The sequence below is a fragment of the Oncorhynchus clarkii genome, chromosome 4 (genome assembly GCF_045791955.1).
Source record: "Oncorhynchus clarkii lewisi isolate Uvic-CL-2024 chromosome 4, UVic_Ocla_1.0, whole genome shotgun sequence".
NCBI classification, from domain to species: Eukaryota; Metazoa; Chordata; class Actinopteri; order Salmoniformes; family Salmonidae; genus Oncorhynchus; species Oncorhynchus clarkii.
The window spans coordinates 8,821,999-8,835,197 of record NC_092150.1 but is presented as its reverse complement, the minus strand read 5'-3'; the positions used below and the strand labels follow the sequence as shown (position 1 = coordinate 8,835,197).

Sequence of the window (13,199 nt, the reverse complement as noted above, 5' to 3'; positions counted from 1 at the left end):
TCTTGATGAATCTTCCACTACAGACCCTGGTTTGATCACGGGCTGTACCACAACCGGAAGTCCCACAACAGAGAGATAGATGAGGACTGAGGGACACAACAGAGAGATAGATGAGGACTGAGGGACACAACAGAGAGATAGATGAGGACTGAGGGACACAACAGAGAGATAGATGAGGACCGAGGGACACAACAGAGTCTCTCACATGACCCCAAACCACAGCAGGGTAAATCTAACTTAATCTGCTCTCTCTCACACTTGCACACACACACTTGCACACACACACACACACTTGCACACACACACTTGCACACACACACACACACACACACACACACACACACTTACACACACACACACACACACACACACACACACACACACACACACACACACACACACACACACACACACACACACACACACACACACACACACACATGATGGCCATAATGCCATCTGCAGCAATGTTCTGGGCACACATGTGGACACACACACACACATGTGGACACACACACACACATGTGGACACACACACACACACATGTGGACACACACACACACATGTGGACACACACACACACATGTGGACACACACACACACATGTGGACACACACACACATGTGGACACACACACACACACATGTGGACACACACACACATGTGGACACACACACACACACATGTGGACACACACACACACACATGTGGACACACACACACACACATGTGGACACACACACACACACATGTGGACACACACACACACACATGTGGACACACACACACACACATGTGGACACACACACACACACATGTGGACACACACACACACACATGTGGACACACACACACACACATGTGGACACACACACACACACATGTGGACACACACACACACACACACAGATTTGGGAGGAGAGAAGCAAATATGATCTGTGATCTAATCCTTTGGATGCCCGCTGGGCAAAGCCAGCCAGCTGCCACACGGTTCCCACACAGTGCTTTCCTCATTTCACCCCCAGCCGAGAGAGAGAGACGACGTTGGAGGCAGCTTATGGTAGAGAAACTTAAATTATCTGGCAACCGCTCTGGTGGACATTCCTGCAGTCAGCATATCAATCGCACGCTCCCTCAAAACGTTAGACATCTGCGGCATTGTGTTGTGTGACAAAACTGCACATTTTAGAGAGGCCTTTTATTGTCTCCGGTACAAGGTGCACCTGTGTATTTAAATTAGCAGGCTTGATATGCCACACATGGATGGATTATCTTGGCAAAGGATAAATACTCACTAACAGGGATGTAAGCAAATTTGTGCACAACATTTTAGAGAAATAAGCTTATGGAAAATGTATGCAATCTTTTATTTCAGCTCATGAAACATGAGACCAACACCTTACATGTTGCGTTTATATTTTTGTTCAGTCTAGTTACAGGGGAGAGGAGGGGGGATGAACGAGCCAATAGGAAGCTGGAGATGATAATCAGGTGGCCATGATGGTATGAGGGTCAGATTGGGAATTTAGCCAGGACACCGGGGTTATAATAAGTGCCATGGTATCTTTAGTGACCACAGAGAGTCATGACAACCTAAAGAGAGCACCGTACACAGGAAAATGTCCCCAATCACTGCCCTAGGGAATTATAATATTTTGTTGGGGACCAGAGGAAAGAGCACCTCCTGCTGGCTCTCCAACACCACTTCCAGCAGCATCTGGTCTCTCATCCTGGGAACAACTAGGACCAACCCTGCTTAGCTTCAGAAGCAAGCCAGCAGTGGGATGCAGGGTGGTATGCTGCTGTGTGTCAGAGTTTGCATGAATTATGTGTGTGTGTGTTGTGTATGTGTTGTGTATGTGTTGTGTGTGTTGTGTATGTCCAAATCCTACCTTGGCACTGTGCTCCAGGTCTTTGTTGTTGAGCAGGGCATGGTTGGTCCTGAACACGATCCAGTCAAACAGGGCGCTGTACAGGGATTTGGCCATGGAGTCCCGAACGGTACCAGCCTACACACACAGACACAATCATGAGACATGAATACAATTTACAGTCTGCTCCGATCACAGTGCTATACACACACTGTACATTCATTTAATCTGGACCATGGGTTGATCCTCCTGTAACCCCCCCTACAATTCTCTCACACACACACACACACACACACACACACACACACACACACACACACACACACGCACACACACACACAGACACAGACACAGACACAGACACAGACACAGACACACACACACACACACACACACACACACATACACACACACACACACACACACAGAGTTGTTGAAATCCTTACATTATGTAGATTAGGTACAAGCAGCAATGGCAAACATTAATTAAATAATCTGCTGCACTTTACACAACAAGTGAATCTCTAATGTATTAGTCTGTTGATCTAGGCCTATCTATCTAACTCTCTAATGTATTAGTCTGTTGATCTAGGCCTATCTATCTAACTCTCTAATGTATTAGTCTGTTGATCTAGGCCTATCTATCTAACTCTCTAATGTATTAGTCTGTTGATCTGGGCCTATCTATCTAACTCTCTAATGTATTAGTCTGTTGATCTGGGCCTATCTATCTAACTCTCTAATGTATTAGTCTGTTGATCTGGGCCTATCTATCTAACTCTCTAATGTATTAGTCTGTTGATCTGGGCCTATCTGTCTAACTCTCTAATGTATTAGTCTGTTGATCTGGGCCTATCTGTCTAACTCTCTAATGTATTAGTCTGTTGATCTGGGCCTATCTGTCTAACTCTCTAATGTATTAGTCTGTTGATCTAGGCCTATCTATCTAACTCTCTAATGTATTAGTCTGTTGATCTGGGCCTATCTATCTAACTCTCTAATGTATTAGTCTGTTGATCTGGGCCTATCTATCTAACTCTCTAATGTATTAGTCTGTTGATCTGGGCCTATCTATCTAACTCTCTAATGTATTAGTCTGTTGATCTGGGCCTATCTATCTAACTCTCTAATGTATTAGTCTGTTGATCTGGGCCTATCTATTTAACTCTAATGTATTAGTCTGTTGATCTGGGCCTATCTATCTAACTCTCTAATGTATTAGTCTGTTGATCTGGGCCTATCTAATGTATTAGTCTGTTGATCTGGGCCTATCTAATGTATTAGTCTGTTGATCTGGGCCTATCTATCTAACTCTCTAATGTATTAGTCTGTTGATCTGGGCCTATCTAATGTATTAGTCTGTTGATCTGGGCCTATCTATCTAACTCTCTAATGTATTAGTCTGTTGATCTGGGCCTATCTATTTAACTCTAATGTATTAGTCTGTTGATCTGGGCCTATCTATCTAACTCTCTAATGTATTAGTCTGTTGATCTAGGCCTATCTATCTAACTCTCTAATGCATTAGTCTGTTGATCTAGGCCTATCTATCTAACTCTCTAATGCATTAGTCTGTTGATCTAGGCATATCTATCTAACTCTCGAATGTATTAATCTGTTGATCTAGGCCTATCTATCTAACTCTCTAATGTATTAGTCTGTTGATCTGGGCCTATCTATCTAACTCTCTAATGCATTAGTCTGTTGATCTAGGCCTATCTAGCATTATAATGTATTAGTCTTTACATCAACGTACAGGTCTGTCAGACTGTCTCTGTCCGTCTGTGTCTCTGTCCGCCTGTGTCTGTCTTTGTCTCTACTGTATTTCCTATTGCATATATCTTCCCATTTGTATAATTATCGCTCCATCTCTTTATAAAATGTCTCTATCTAGACATCTACCCATTTTAACTGTCTGCCTGTCTGTTTACACATCTCTCAATCCAGATATATGTCTGTCTGCCATCTGCAGTATCACTGACTCAGGGATGCGGGTCCGTTTTAATAAACTCTCCTTTTCCCATCTGCTTCTCCAACAGAGGACAGAAGCCAGCCAACACCTGCTCTCTGAACAGTACTGCATTGCACCAGCTGAGCAAAGCAAAACCAAGGCCCACAGTCTGTGTTTCTCTCTACATTTAAGCTGATCAATGTCAATGTCACCTTAACAAGCTTTGACGTGTGTACTTTAGAGAGTCTAATGAACAAGTGGATAATCATCAACATTCTGACCTGATCTGTTCTATCATCAACATTCTGACCTGATCTGTTCAATCATCAGCATTCTGATCTGTTCTATCATCAACATTCTGACCTGATCTGTTCAATCGTCAACATTTTGACCTGATCTGTTCTATCATCAAAATTCTGATCTGTTCTATCATCAACATTCTGATCTGTTCTATCATCAACATTCTGATCTGTTCAATCATCAACATTCTGATCTGTTCAATCATCAAAATTCTGATCTGTTCTATCATCAACATTCTGATCTGTTCTATCATCAGCATTCTGATCTGTTCGATCATCAACATTCTGACCTGATCTGTTCTATCATCAACATTCTGACCTGATCTGTTCTATCATCAACATTCTGACCTGATCTGTTCTATCATCAACATTCTGACCTGATCTGTTCTATCATCAACATTTTGACCTGATCTGTTCTATCATCAACATTTTGACCTGATCTGTTCTATCATCAACATTCTGACCTGATCTGTTCTATCATCAACATTCTGACCTGATCTGTTCTATCATCAGCATTCTGACCTGATCTGTTCTATCATCAACATTCTGACCTGATCTGTTCTATCATCAGCAATCTGACCTGATCTGTTCTATCATCAGCATTCTGACCTGATCTGTTCTATCATCAGCATTCTGACCTGATCTGTTCTATCATCAGCATTCTGACCTGATCTGTTCTATCATCAGCATTCTGACCTGATCTGTTCTATCATCAGCATTCTGACCTGATCTGTTCTATCATCAACATTCTGACCTGATCTGTTCTATCATCAACATTCTGACCTGATCTGTTCTATCATCAGCAATCTGACCTGATCTGTTCTATCATCAGCATTCTGACCTGATCTGTTCTATCATCAGCATTCTGATCTGTTCTATCATCAACATTCTGACCTGATCTGTTCTATCATCAACATTCTGACCTGATCTGTTCTATCATCAACATTCTGACCTGATCTGTTCTATCATCAACATTCTGACCTGATCTGTTCTATCATCAGCAATCTGACCTGATCTGTTCTATCATCAGCATTCTGACCTGATCTGTTCTATCATCAGCATTCTGATCTGTTCTATCATCAACATTCTGACCTGATCTGTTCTATCATCAGCATTCTGACCTGATCTGTTCTATCATCAACATTCTGACCTGATCTGTTCTATCATCAGCATTCTGACCTGATCTGTTCTATCATCAGCATTCTGACCTGATCTCTTCTATCATCAGCATTCTGATCTGTTCTATCATCAACATTCTGACCTGATCTGTTCTATCATCAACATTCTGACCTGATCTGTTCTATCATCAGCAATCTGACCTGATCTGTTCTATCATCAGCATTCTGACCTGATCTGTTCTATCATCAACATTCTGACCTGATCTGTTCTATCATCAACATTCTGACCTGATCTGTTCTATCATCAGCATTCTGATCTGTTCTATCATCAACATTCTGACCTGATCTGTTCTATCATCAGCATTCTGACCTGATCTGTTCTATCATCAGCATTCTGACCTGATCTCTTCTATCATCAGCATTCTGATCTGTTCTATCATCAACATTCTGACCTGATCTGTTATATCATCAACATTCTGACCTGATCTGTTCTATCATCAGCATTCTGACCTGATCTGTTCTATCATCAGCATTCTGACCTGATCTCCAAGGACACAAGACATTGGGGAATGTGAAGTATTTTCTGTCAAGTGTATTTATGTGGTTCATCTTTCCCCTCTGAACCTGTAGAGGTGTTGAACTCGAAGATTAAACTACCCTCTTGACTTTCCATAACTCTTCAGACAGTCGGTCTAATGTCACAATGCAGTTATATAGTCCTTTGTTCAGATAGACTTCCACCTATATGGAGATTACGCATCACAAGAAGTCTCACATCCGCTACATCGCTACATAACACCATTGTTGATAGCGGTTAGCTCACAGCCTACCAAGCCCACAGGCGCTAACTAGTTTAGAACAATGTTAGCCAGCATCAGTGTAACATGTTAGCATGCCAGAAAAGTTCCTCAAATGCTAACAATGTTAGCTAGCCAACAGTAGTGTAACGTCTGTTAGCATGCCAGCTAACAGCAAACAAGTTCCTTCTGGTTTTTCTATGATGCCCCAAGCCCTGCTGTGCTACAACACTACAGATTTAGGTGTTTTGAGATTCAGAGCCAAAACTTTAAGTGTCTCCAGACAGACAAATCACTTTTTGGATACTTCAGCTATCCATAAAAAAACAACAGTACCAAGACAGACGATTACGTGCCTCAACAAGCCAAGGGAAAATATGCTCTCCACTTACAGATGATGAAAGGCATGCTAAGCTAATATAAGTGGAGTTGGAATGAGGACTTGGACATACGACCATCACCCTTGGCAGTTTGGAGTGTTATGGAATGGGATTGGGCGGTGGAAGAGCAAAACAGAATTCTATTGGTCCCCAAATGACTGGATGATCTTTGTGACTGGGAGGCTGTACAGGGACCATTCTGGCAACTGCTACATTGACGACAAAGTTACTCCAACAGTAGGCCATCTTATTATCAATAGAGCCCTGAGTACCAAGTCATAAGTGACCTGATGGAGGAACAATAGAGCCCTGAGTACCAGACGATTAGGACCTGATGGAGGGACAATAGTCCTGAGTACCAGGCCATTATAACCTGATGGAGGGACAATAGAGCCCTGAGTACCAGGCCATTAGAACCTGATGGAGGAACAATAGAGCCTTGAGTACCAAGTCATAAGTGACCTGATGGAGGAACAATAGAGCCCTGAGTACCAGGCCATTAGAAACTGACGGAGGAACAATAGAGCCATGAGTACCAGGCCATTAGGACCTGATGGAGGGACAATAGAGCCCTGAGTACCAGGCCATTAGAACCTGATGGAGGGACAATAGAGCCATGAGTACCAGGCCATTAGGACCATGTTCCTGAACAGATTTCACTTGGTTTTCCAAGTTAAGCACTGGGTAGCTGCAGGAACAGGGTTGGAGAGCTCATGGCATACAGAGTTTGGGTGGAATATCACCTGTGGCACAGCGAGGGCTCCTCAAACCGTGCTTGATGCATGGAGTGTATTCTTATATCTATTTCTCAGGCTGTTCATATTAAGCACATGCTCCGTTATAAAACCGAAATAGCCTACAAAACGGACAGGCGGGAAAGCCACGAGGCCTCCATTCGTTATTCGAGTGCGTACAGATGCCGTATTTTTTCCCCCTGACCCTGTTCCTGCCCATTTGATAATGGTCCATTCTAAATCGAAAATAATTTTACATATTAGTAAAGACAAAATTCAATTGAGATGAGTCTGACGGGTGAAAATATGATCACTTGATGAGAGAACAGCTGTGCAGCCTGAGGTGAGGAACAGAGAGCAGGCATTTTTTATAACTCATTTCTCAAATCATCAATAGCCTTTATTAGCATCATACAGCCCATATCCGTTTTGATTTCTAACACATTATAAAGGTTTGTATCATTCACAACTAAAGTTGCCAAATAACTTTAAATCGAGCGTATATGACCTGTTTCAAATGATCACTTTTTTACACTCAACATAGCTACTTCAAATGTGCACTTGCTCTGGAATGGGAAAAATATCCTTTCTATTTTATTCAGCTACTGTAAGTTAAAATACAGTATATTATTCTTACTATAAAATTATATAATATAATGGCCGTTAGACGTAGAAGCACAGCTAAATGAACAAGCCTACAGCCTATGGCATGGAGCATAGACAGATAACATACAGTAGACCAACTCATATTCTGTTCTTCTGAAATCCATTTTCTTCATATCATAATGTTTCTTTAGACGTGACTAAAATAAATAATGCATTTATTGTGATGGTGAATATTAAATTATTTTATTAGACTTTTTAAAATGTTTATGTTGTAAAGGTACTCATCAGTGGCTTGTAGGCTATGCATGGAGGCCTGGAGATGCTAAACGTGTTTATGTCAATTAACGGTCAGTTACCGTGAGACCGGCAGGCTTTTGCATGACAATAACCGGCTGACAAAATGTAATGACCGTAGCATGGGCCACCATGAGCCAGAACAGCTTCAATGTGCCTTGGCATAAATTCTACAAGTGTCCAAAACTCTATTGGAAGGAAGTTTTGTTGATGCTGGTAGTTTTGGCAGTTAGCCTACATGTTTTGTAGATGCTGGTAGTTTTGGCAGTTAGCCTACATGTTTTGTTGATGCTGGTAGTTTTGGCAGTTAGCCTACATGCTTTGTTAATGCTGGTAGTTTTGGCAGTTAGCCTACATGTTTTGTAGATGCTGGTAGTTTTGGCAGTTAGCCTACATGTTTTGTTGATGCTGGTAGTTTTGGCAGTTAGCCTACATGCTTTGTTAATGCTGGTAGTTTTGGCAGTTATCCTACATGTTTTGTAGATGCTGGTAGTTTTGGCTGTTAGCCTACATGTTTTGTTGATGCTGGTAGTTTTGGCTGTTAGCCTACATGTTTTGTTGATGCTGGTAGTTTTGGCAGTTAGCCTACATGTAAGTCTATATTGTAACGGGAGGCAGGTCCAACATGTAACATATAGGTAATTGCCAAAATAATGGAAACACTTGAGTAAATGAGGGATACAAAGTATATTGAAAGCAGGTGCTTCCACACAGGTGTGGCTCCAGAGTTAATTAAGCAATTAACATCCCATCATGCTTAGGGTCATGTATAAAAAATTCTGGACAGGCCATGGCTGTCTCAGTCACCAGATCTCAACCCAATTGAATCTTATGGAAGATTCTGGAGCAGCGCCTGTTTTTCACCTCCACCACCAAATGATTACATTTCTCGTGAAAGAATGGTGTCACATCCCTCCAATAGAGTTCAGACACGTAAGATATATGAAGCTGTTCTGGCTCATGGTGGCTCAATGCCCCATTAAGGCACTTTATGTTGATGTTTCCTTTATTCTGGCAGTTACGTGTAGGTCTGAGGTGTAACTGTAACAGTTTATAGAGCTGACACCATTTTCATACTCTACATGACAGAGAATGTTGAGAATGTTGCCTACATACTATACTGTATATGAACCTTCTGTAACCTTGCATGCCCCTGAACACACCCCGAATGTACAGTATAGTGTTTGCAGGCAGTAAGTGAGTTTAAACCGCTTCGACTAGGTCCAGGGGGAACACAGATTCACAATGAAGAATTTTTTATATATATATATATATATATATACATATACAACACATTTCTAATAAACAATCTGTATTGTTGCACGTCCCTAAACACGTCCCATATGTACAGGTCATTTCAACTAGGTTCTGGGGAGCAGAGAATCGTGAGCAAGTAAAAATGTGTTTTAAAAAGCCTACTGCATTATTGACCTCATCGTTATTTTTAGAGGAATGAGCTTCACTGTTTCCTGTTTCCTGTTTCCTGCTCTCAAAGGTGATATAAGGTCACATGTATTATGCAGCCCAATCAAAACACGCTCCCAATCAAAACTGCTCAAAAGGTCCATCCTGGGATTTTCAAACACGATAAAGAACATTTGCGATGACGTCTTGTTTGAACGAACATCCACTGTCACGAAACATCACAAGTCAAACACAATTAAATTATTTACCACAATGGGAGTGTTAAGTTAGATATGGAATGGATGGAGAGAAAAAATTAGCTAAAAACAAACGTTGTTTTTATAGGAGGGCCACCCTAAATAATAAGAGGGAAGTTATCAGAGAGAGTTTAGAGCCTGTAATGAGGTCTTGGTTGGAGTTTGGTCATTAGAAGCCTATGCCGGGGAGACCAAAACACAGAGAGCCGTGGTCTTTCTCGACTAATGGCTTACAAACACGCTCCGCGAGCCACGGGAGGTGTAAAACAACACCCTGCATGAGCCCGCACTGCACATGGCTCGCTAGCCTCTTCTCCGCACGGGGTGGCTGTGTTTGAGGCATTTGTGTCCAATTGGATGCCTGTTTTTGATGCGAGTTTATAGGAAAGTGTGTGTTTGATTGTGTGTGTGTCTCTGTGTCTCTGTGTTAGCTACAAAGATATAAACATAGTTGTGATATAGCGTGGCAACATTTAATCTAAAGCACATGAATGCATGGTTTAAGAAGTTCCTTATCCTCCAAACGGTCTCACTTTAAAAACAGGAAACAGGAAGTGGTGGAATCTGATTATCTGGAGCCAAATCAACAGTGAGTCAGTGTAGCTTATCTACACACACTACATATACGCACACACACACACACGCACACACACACACGCACGCACACACACGCACGCACACAGCAGAGCTGGGGTTAATTAAAACAACACCGTCGTCCTCTCTCATTAGCTAGCATGCAGCAGGCCATAGCTAGTCTTCCTCTCTCATTAGCTAGCATGAAGCAGGCCAAAGCTAGTCTTCCTCTCTCATTAGCTAGCATGCAGCAGGCCATAGCTAGTCTTCCTCTCTCATTAGCTAGCATGCAGCAGGCCAAAGCTAGTCTTCCTCTCTCATTAGCTAGCATGAAGAAAGCAATAGCTAGTCTTCCTCTCTCATTAGCTAGCATGAAGAAAGCAATAGCTAGTCTTCCTCTCTCATTAGCTAGCATGAAGAAAGCAATAGCTAGTCTTCCTCTCTCATTAGCTAGCATGAAGAAAGCAATAGCTAGTCTTCCTCTCTCATTAGCTAGCATGAAGAAAGCAATAGCTAGTCTTCCTCTCTCATTAGCTAGCATGAAGAAAGCAATAGCTAGTCTTCCTCTCTCATTAGCTAGCATGAAGAAAGCAATAGCTAGTCTTCCTCTCTCATTAGCTAGCATGAAGAAAGCAATAGCTAGTCTTCCTCTCTCATTAGCTAGCATGAAGAAAGCAATAGCTAGTCTTCCTCTCTCATTAGCTAGCATGAAGAAAGCAATAGCTAGTCTTCCTCTCTCATTAGCTAGCATGAAGAAAGCAATAGCTAGTCTTCCTCTCTCATTAGCTAGCATGAAGAAAGCAATAGCTAGTCTTCCTCTCTCATTAGCTAGCATGAAGAAAGCAATAGCTAGTCTTCCTCTCTCATTAGCTAGCATGAAGAAAGCAATAGCTAGTCTTCCTCTCTCATTAGCTAGCATGAAGAAAGCAATAGCTAGTCTTCCTCTCTCATTAGCTAGCATGAAGAAAGCAATAGCTAGTCTTCCTCTCTCATTAGCTAGCATGAAGAAAGCAATAGCTAGTCTTCCTCTCTCATTAGCTAGCATGAAGAAAGCAATAGCTAGTCTTCCTCTCTCATTAGCTAGCATGAAGAAAGCAATAGCTAGTCTTCCTCTCTCATTAGCTAGCATGAAGAAAGCAATAGCTAGTCTTCCTCTCTCATTAGCTAGCATGAAGAAAGCAATAGCTAGTCTTCCTCTCTCATTAGCTAGCATGCAGCAGGCCAAAGCTAGTCTTCCTCTCTCATTAGCTACCATGCAGCAGGCCAAAGCTAGTCTTCCTCTCTCATTAGCTACCATGCAGCAGGCCAAAGCTAGTCTTCCTCTCTCATTAGCTACCATGCAGCAGGCCAAAGCTAGTCTTCCTCTCTCATTAGCTACCATGCAGCAGGCCAAAGCTAGTCTTCCTCTCTCATTAGCTACCATGCAGCAGGCCAAAGCTAGTCTTCCTCTCTCATTAGCTAGCATGCAGCAGGCCATAGCTAGTCTTCCTCTCACATTAGCTAGCATGCAGCAGGCCAAAGCTAGTCTTCCTCTCTCATTAGCTACCATGCAGCAGGCCAAAGCTAGTCTTCCTCTCTCATTAGCTAGCATGCAGCAGGCCATAGCTAGTCTTCCTCTCTCATTAGCTAGCATGCAGCAGGCCAAAGCTAGTCTTCCTCTCTCATTAGCTACCATGCAGCAGGCCAAAGCTAGTCTTCCTCTCTCATTAGCTACCATGCAGCAGGCCAAAGCTAGTCTTCCTCTCTCATTAGCTAGCATGCAGCAGGCCATAGCTAGTCTTCCTCTCTCATTAGCTAGCATGCAGCAGGCCATAGCTAGTCTTCCTCTCTCATTAGCTAGCATGCAGCAGGCCATAGCTAGTCTTCCTCTCTCATTAGCTAGCATGCAGCAGGCCATAGCTAGTCTTCCTCTCTCATTAGCTACCATGCAGCAGGCCAAAGCTAGTCTTCCTCTCTCATTAGCTAGCATGCAGCAGGCCATAGCTAGTCTTCCTCTCTCATTAGCTGGCATGCAGCAAGCCTTAGCTACAATAGGCTTTTATAGGACCTCTCTCATGAAATAACTCAATTAAAGCTTGGTAATATAGAATTTCCACTAGAATAAAATGGTAATGAGAGCAGGAAACTGACAGGTATCCAACCACTCAAGTCTTTAAAAAATAAAAAATAAAACAGTATTAGGGGCCAGAAGGAGACAATGGAACAGGACCTCTCCCAAATCGGGTCCATCTGAACCCCAGTGTGACGGGACAGCTACTTTTGTCCAGGAGGGAAAATGATTTTGAGAGAAAAGATGCTACACTTGCCAAGCCCTTTCTTCATGGGACCTTGTACAATAAAAGGGTTTAATATTATGGCAGAAAGTCATGGATTCCACAAGCTTGCTTCAGGCGAAGGAGAGAGAGAGAGAGAGAGAGAGAGAGAGAGAGAGAGAGAGAGAGAGAGGAGAGAGAGAGGAGAGAGAGAGAGAGAGAGCAAGAGAGAGAGAGAGAGAGAGGAGAGAGAGAGGAGAGAGAGAGCGAGAGAGAGAGAGGAGAGAGAGGAGAGAGAGAGAGAGAGAGAGAGAGGAGAGAGAGGAGAGAGAGAGAGAGCAAGAGAGAGAGAGAGGAGAGACAGAGAGAGAGAGAGAGGAGAGAGAGAGCAAGAGAGAGAGAGAGAGAGGAGAGAGAGAGCGAGAGAGAGAGAGGAGAGAGAGAGAGAGAGGAGAGAGAGAGAGAGAGAGAGAGAGAGAGAGCAAGAGAGAGAGAGGAGAGAGAGAGGAGAGAGAGAGAGAGAGAGGAGAGAGAGGAGAGAGAGAGAGAGAGAGAGAGAGAGAGAGCAAGAGAGAGAGAGAGAGAGGAGAGAGAGAGGAGAGAGAGAGAGAGAGAGAGAGAGAGAGAGAGAGAGAGAGAGAGAGAGAGAGAGAGAGAGAGAG

The 13,199-nt window shown here is 42.8% G+C and overlaps 1 protein-coding gene across 1 annotated transcript in view; it reads right to left on the bottom strand.

Annotated features, from left to right (window-relative positions):
• Positions 1 to 13,199, bottom strand: part of LOC139406371 (unconventional myosin-IXAb-like) — a 263,450-nt gene that overhangs the window by 97,630 nt on the left and 152,621 nt on the right. Inside the window, exon 10 of the mRNA XM_071148904.1 lies at positions 1,894 to 2,010. Coding sequence (XP_071005005.1) covers positions 1,894 to 2,010 — 117 coding nt within the window. The remainder of the gene's footprint in view (positions 1 to 1,893; positions 2,011 to 13,199) is intronic.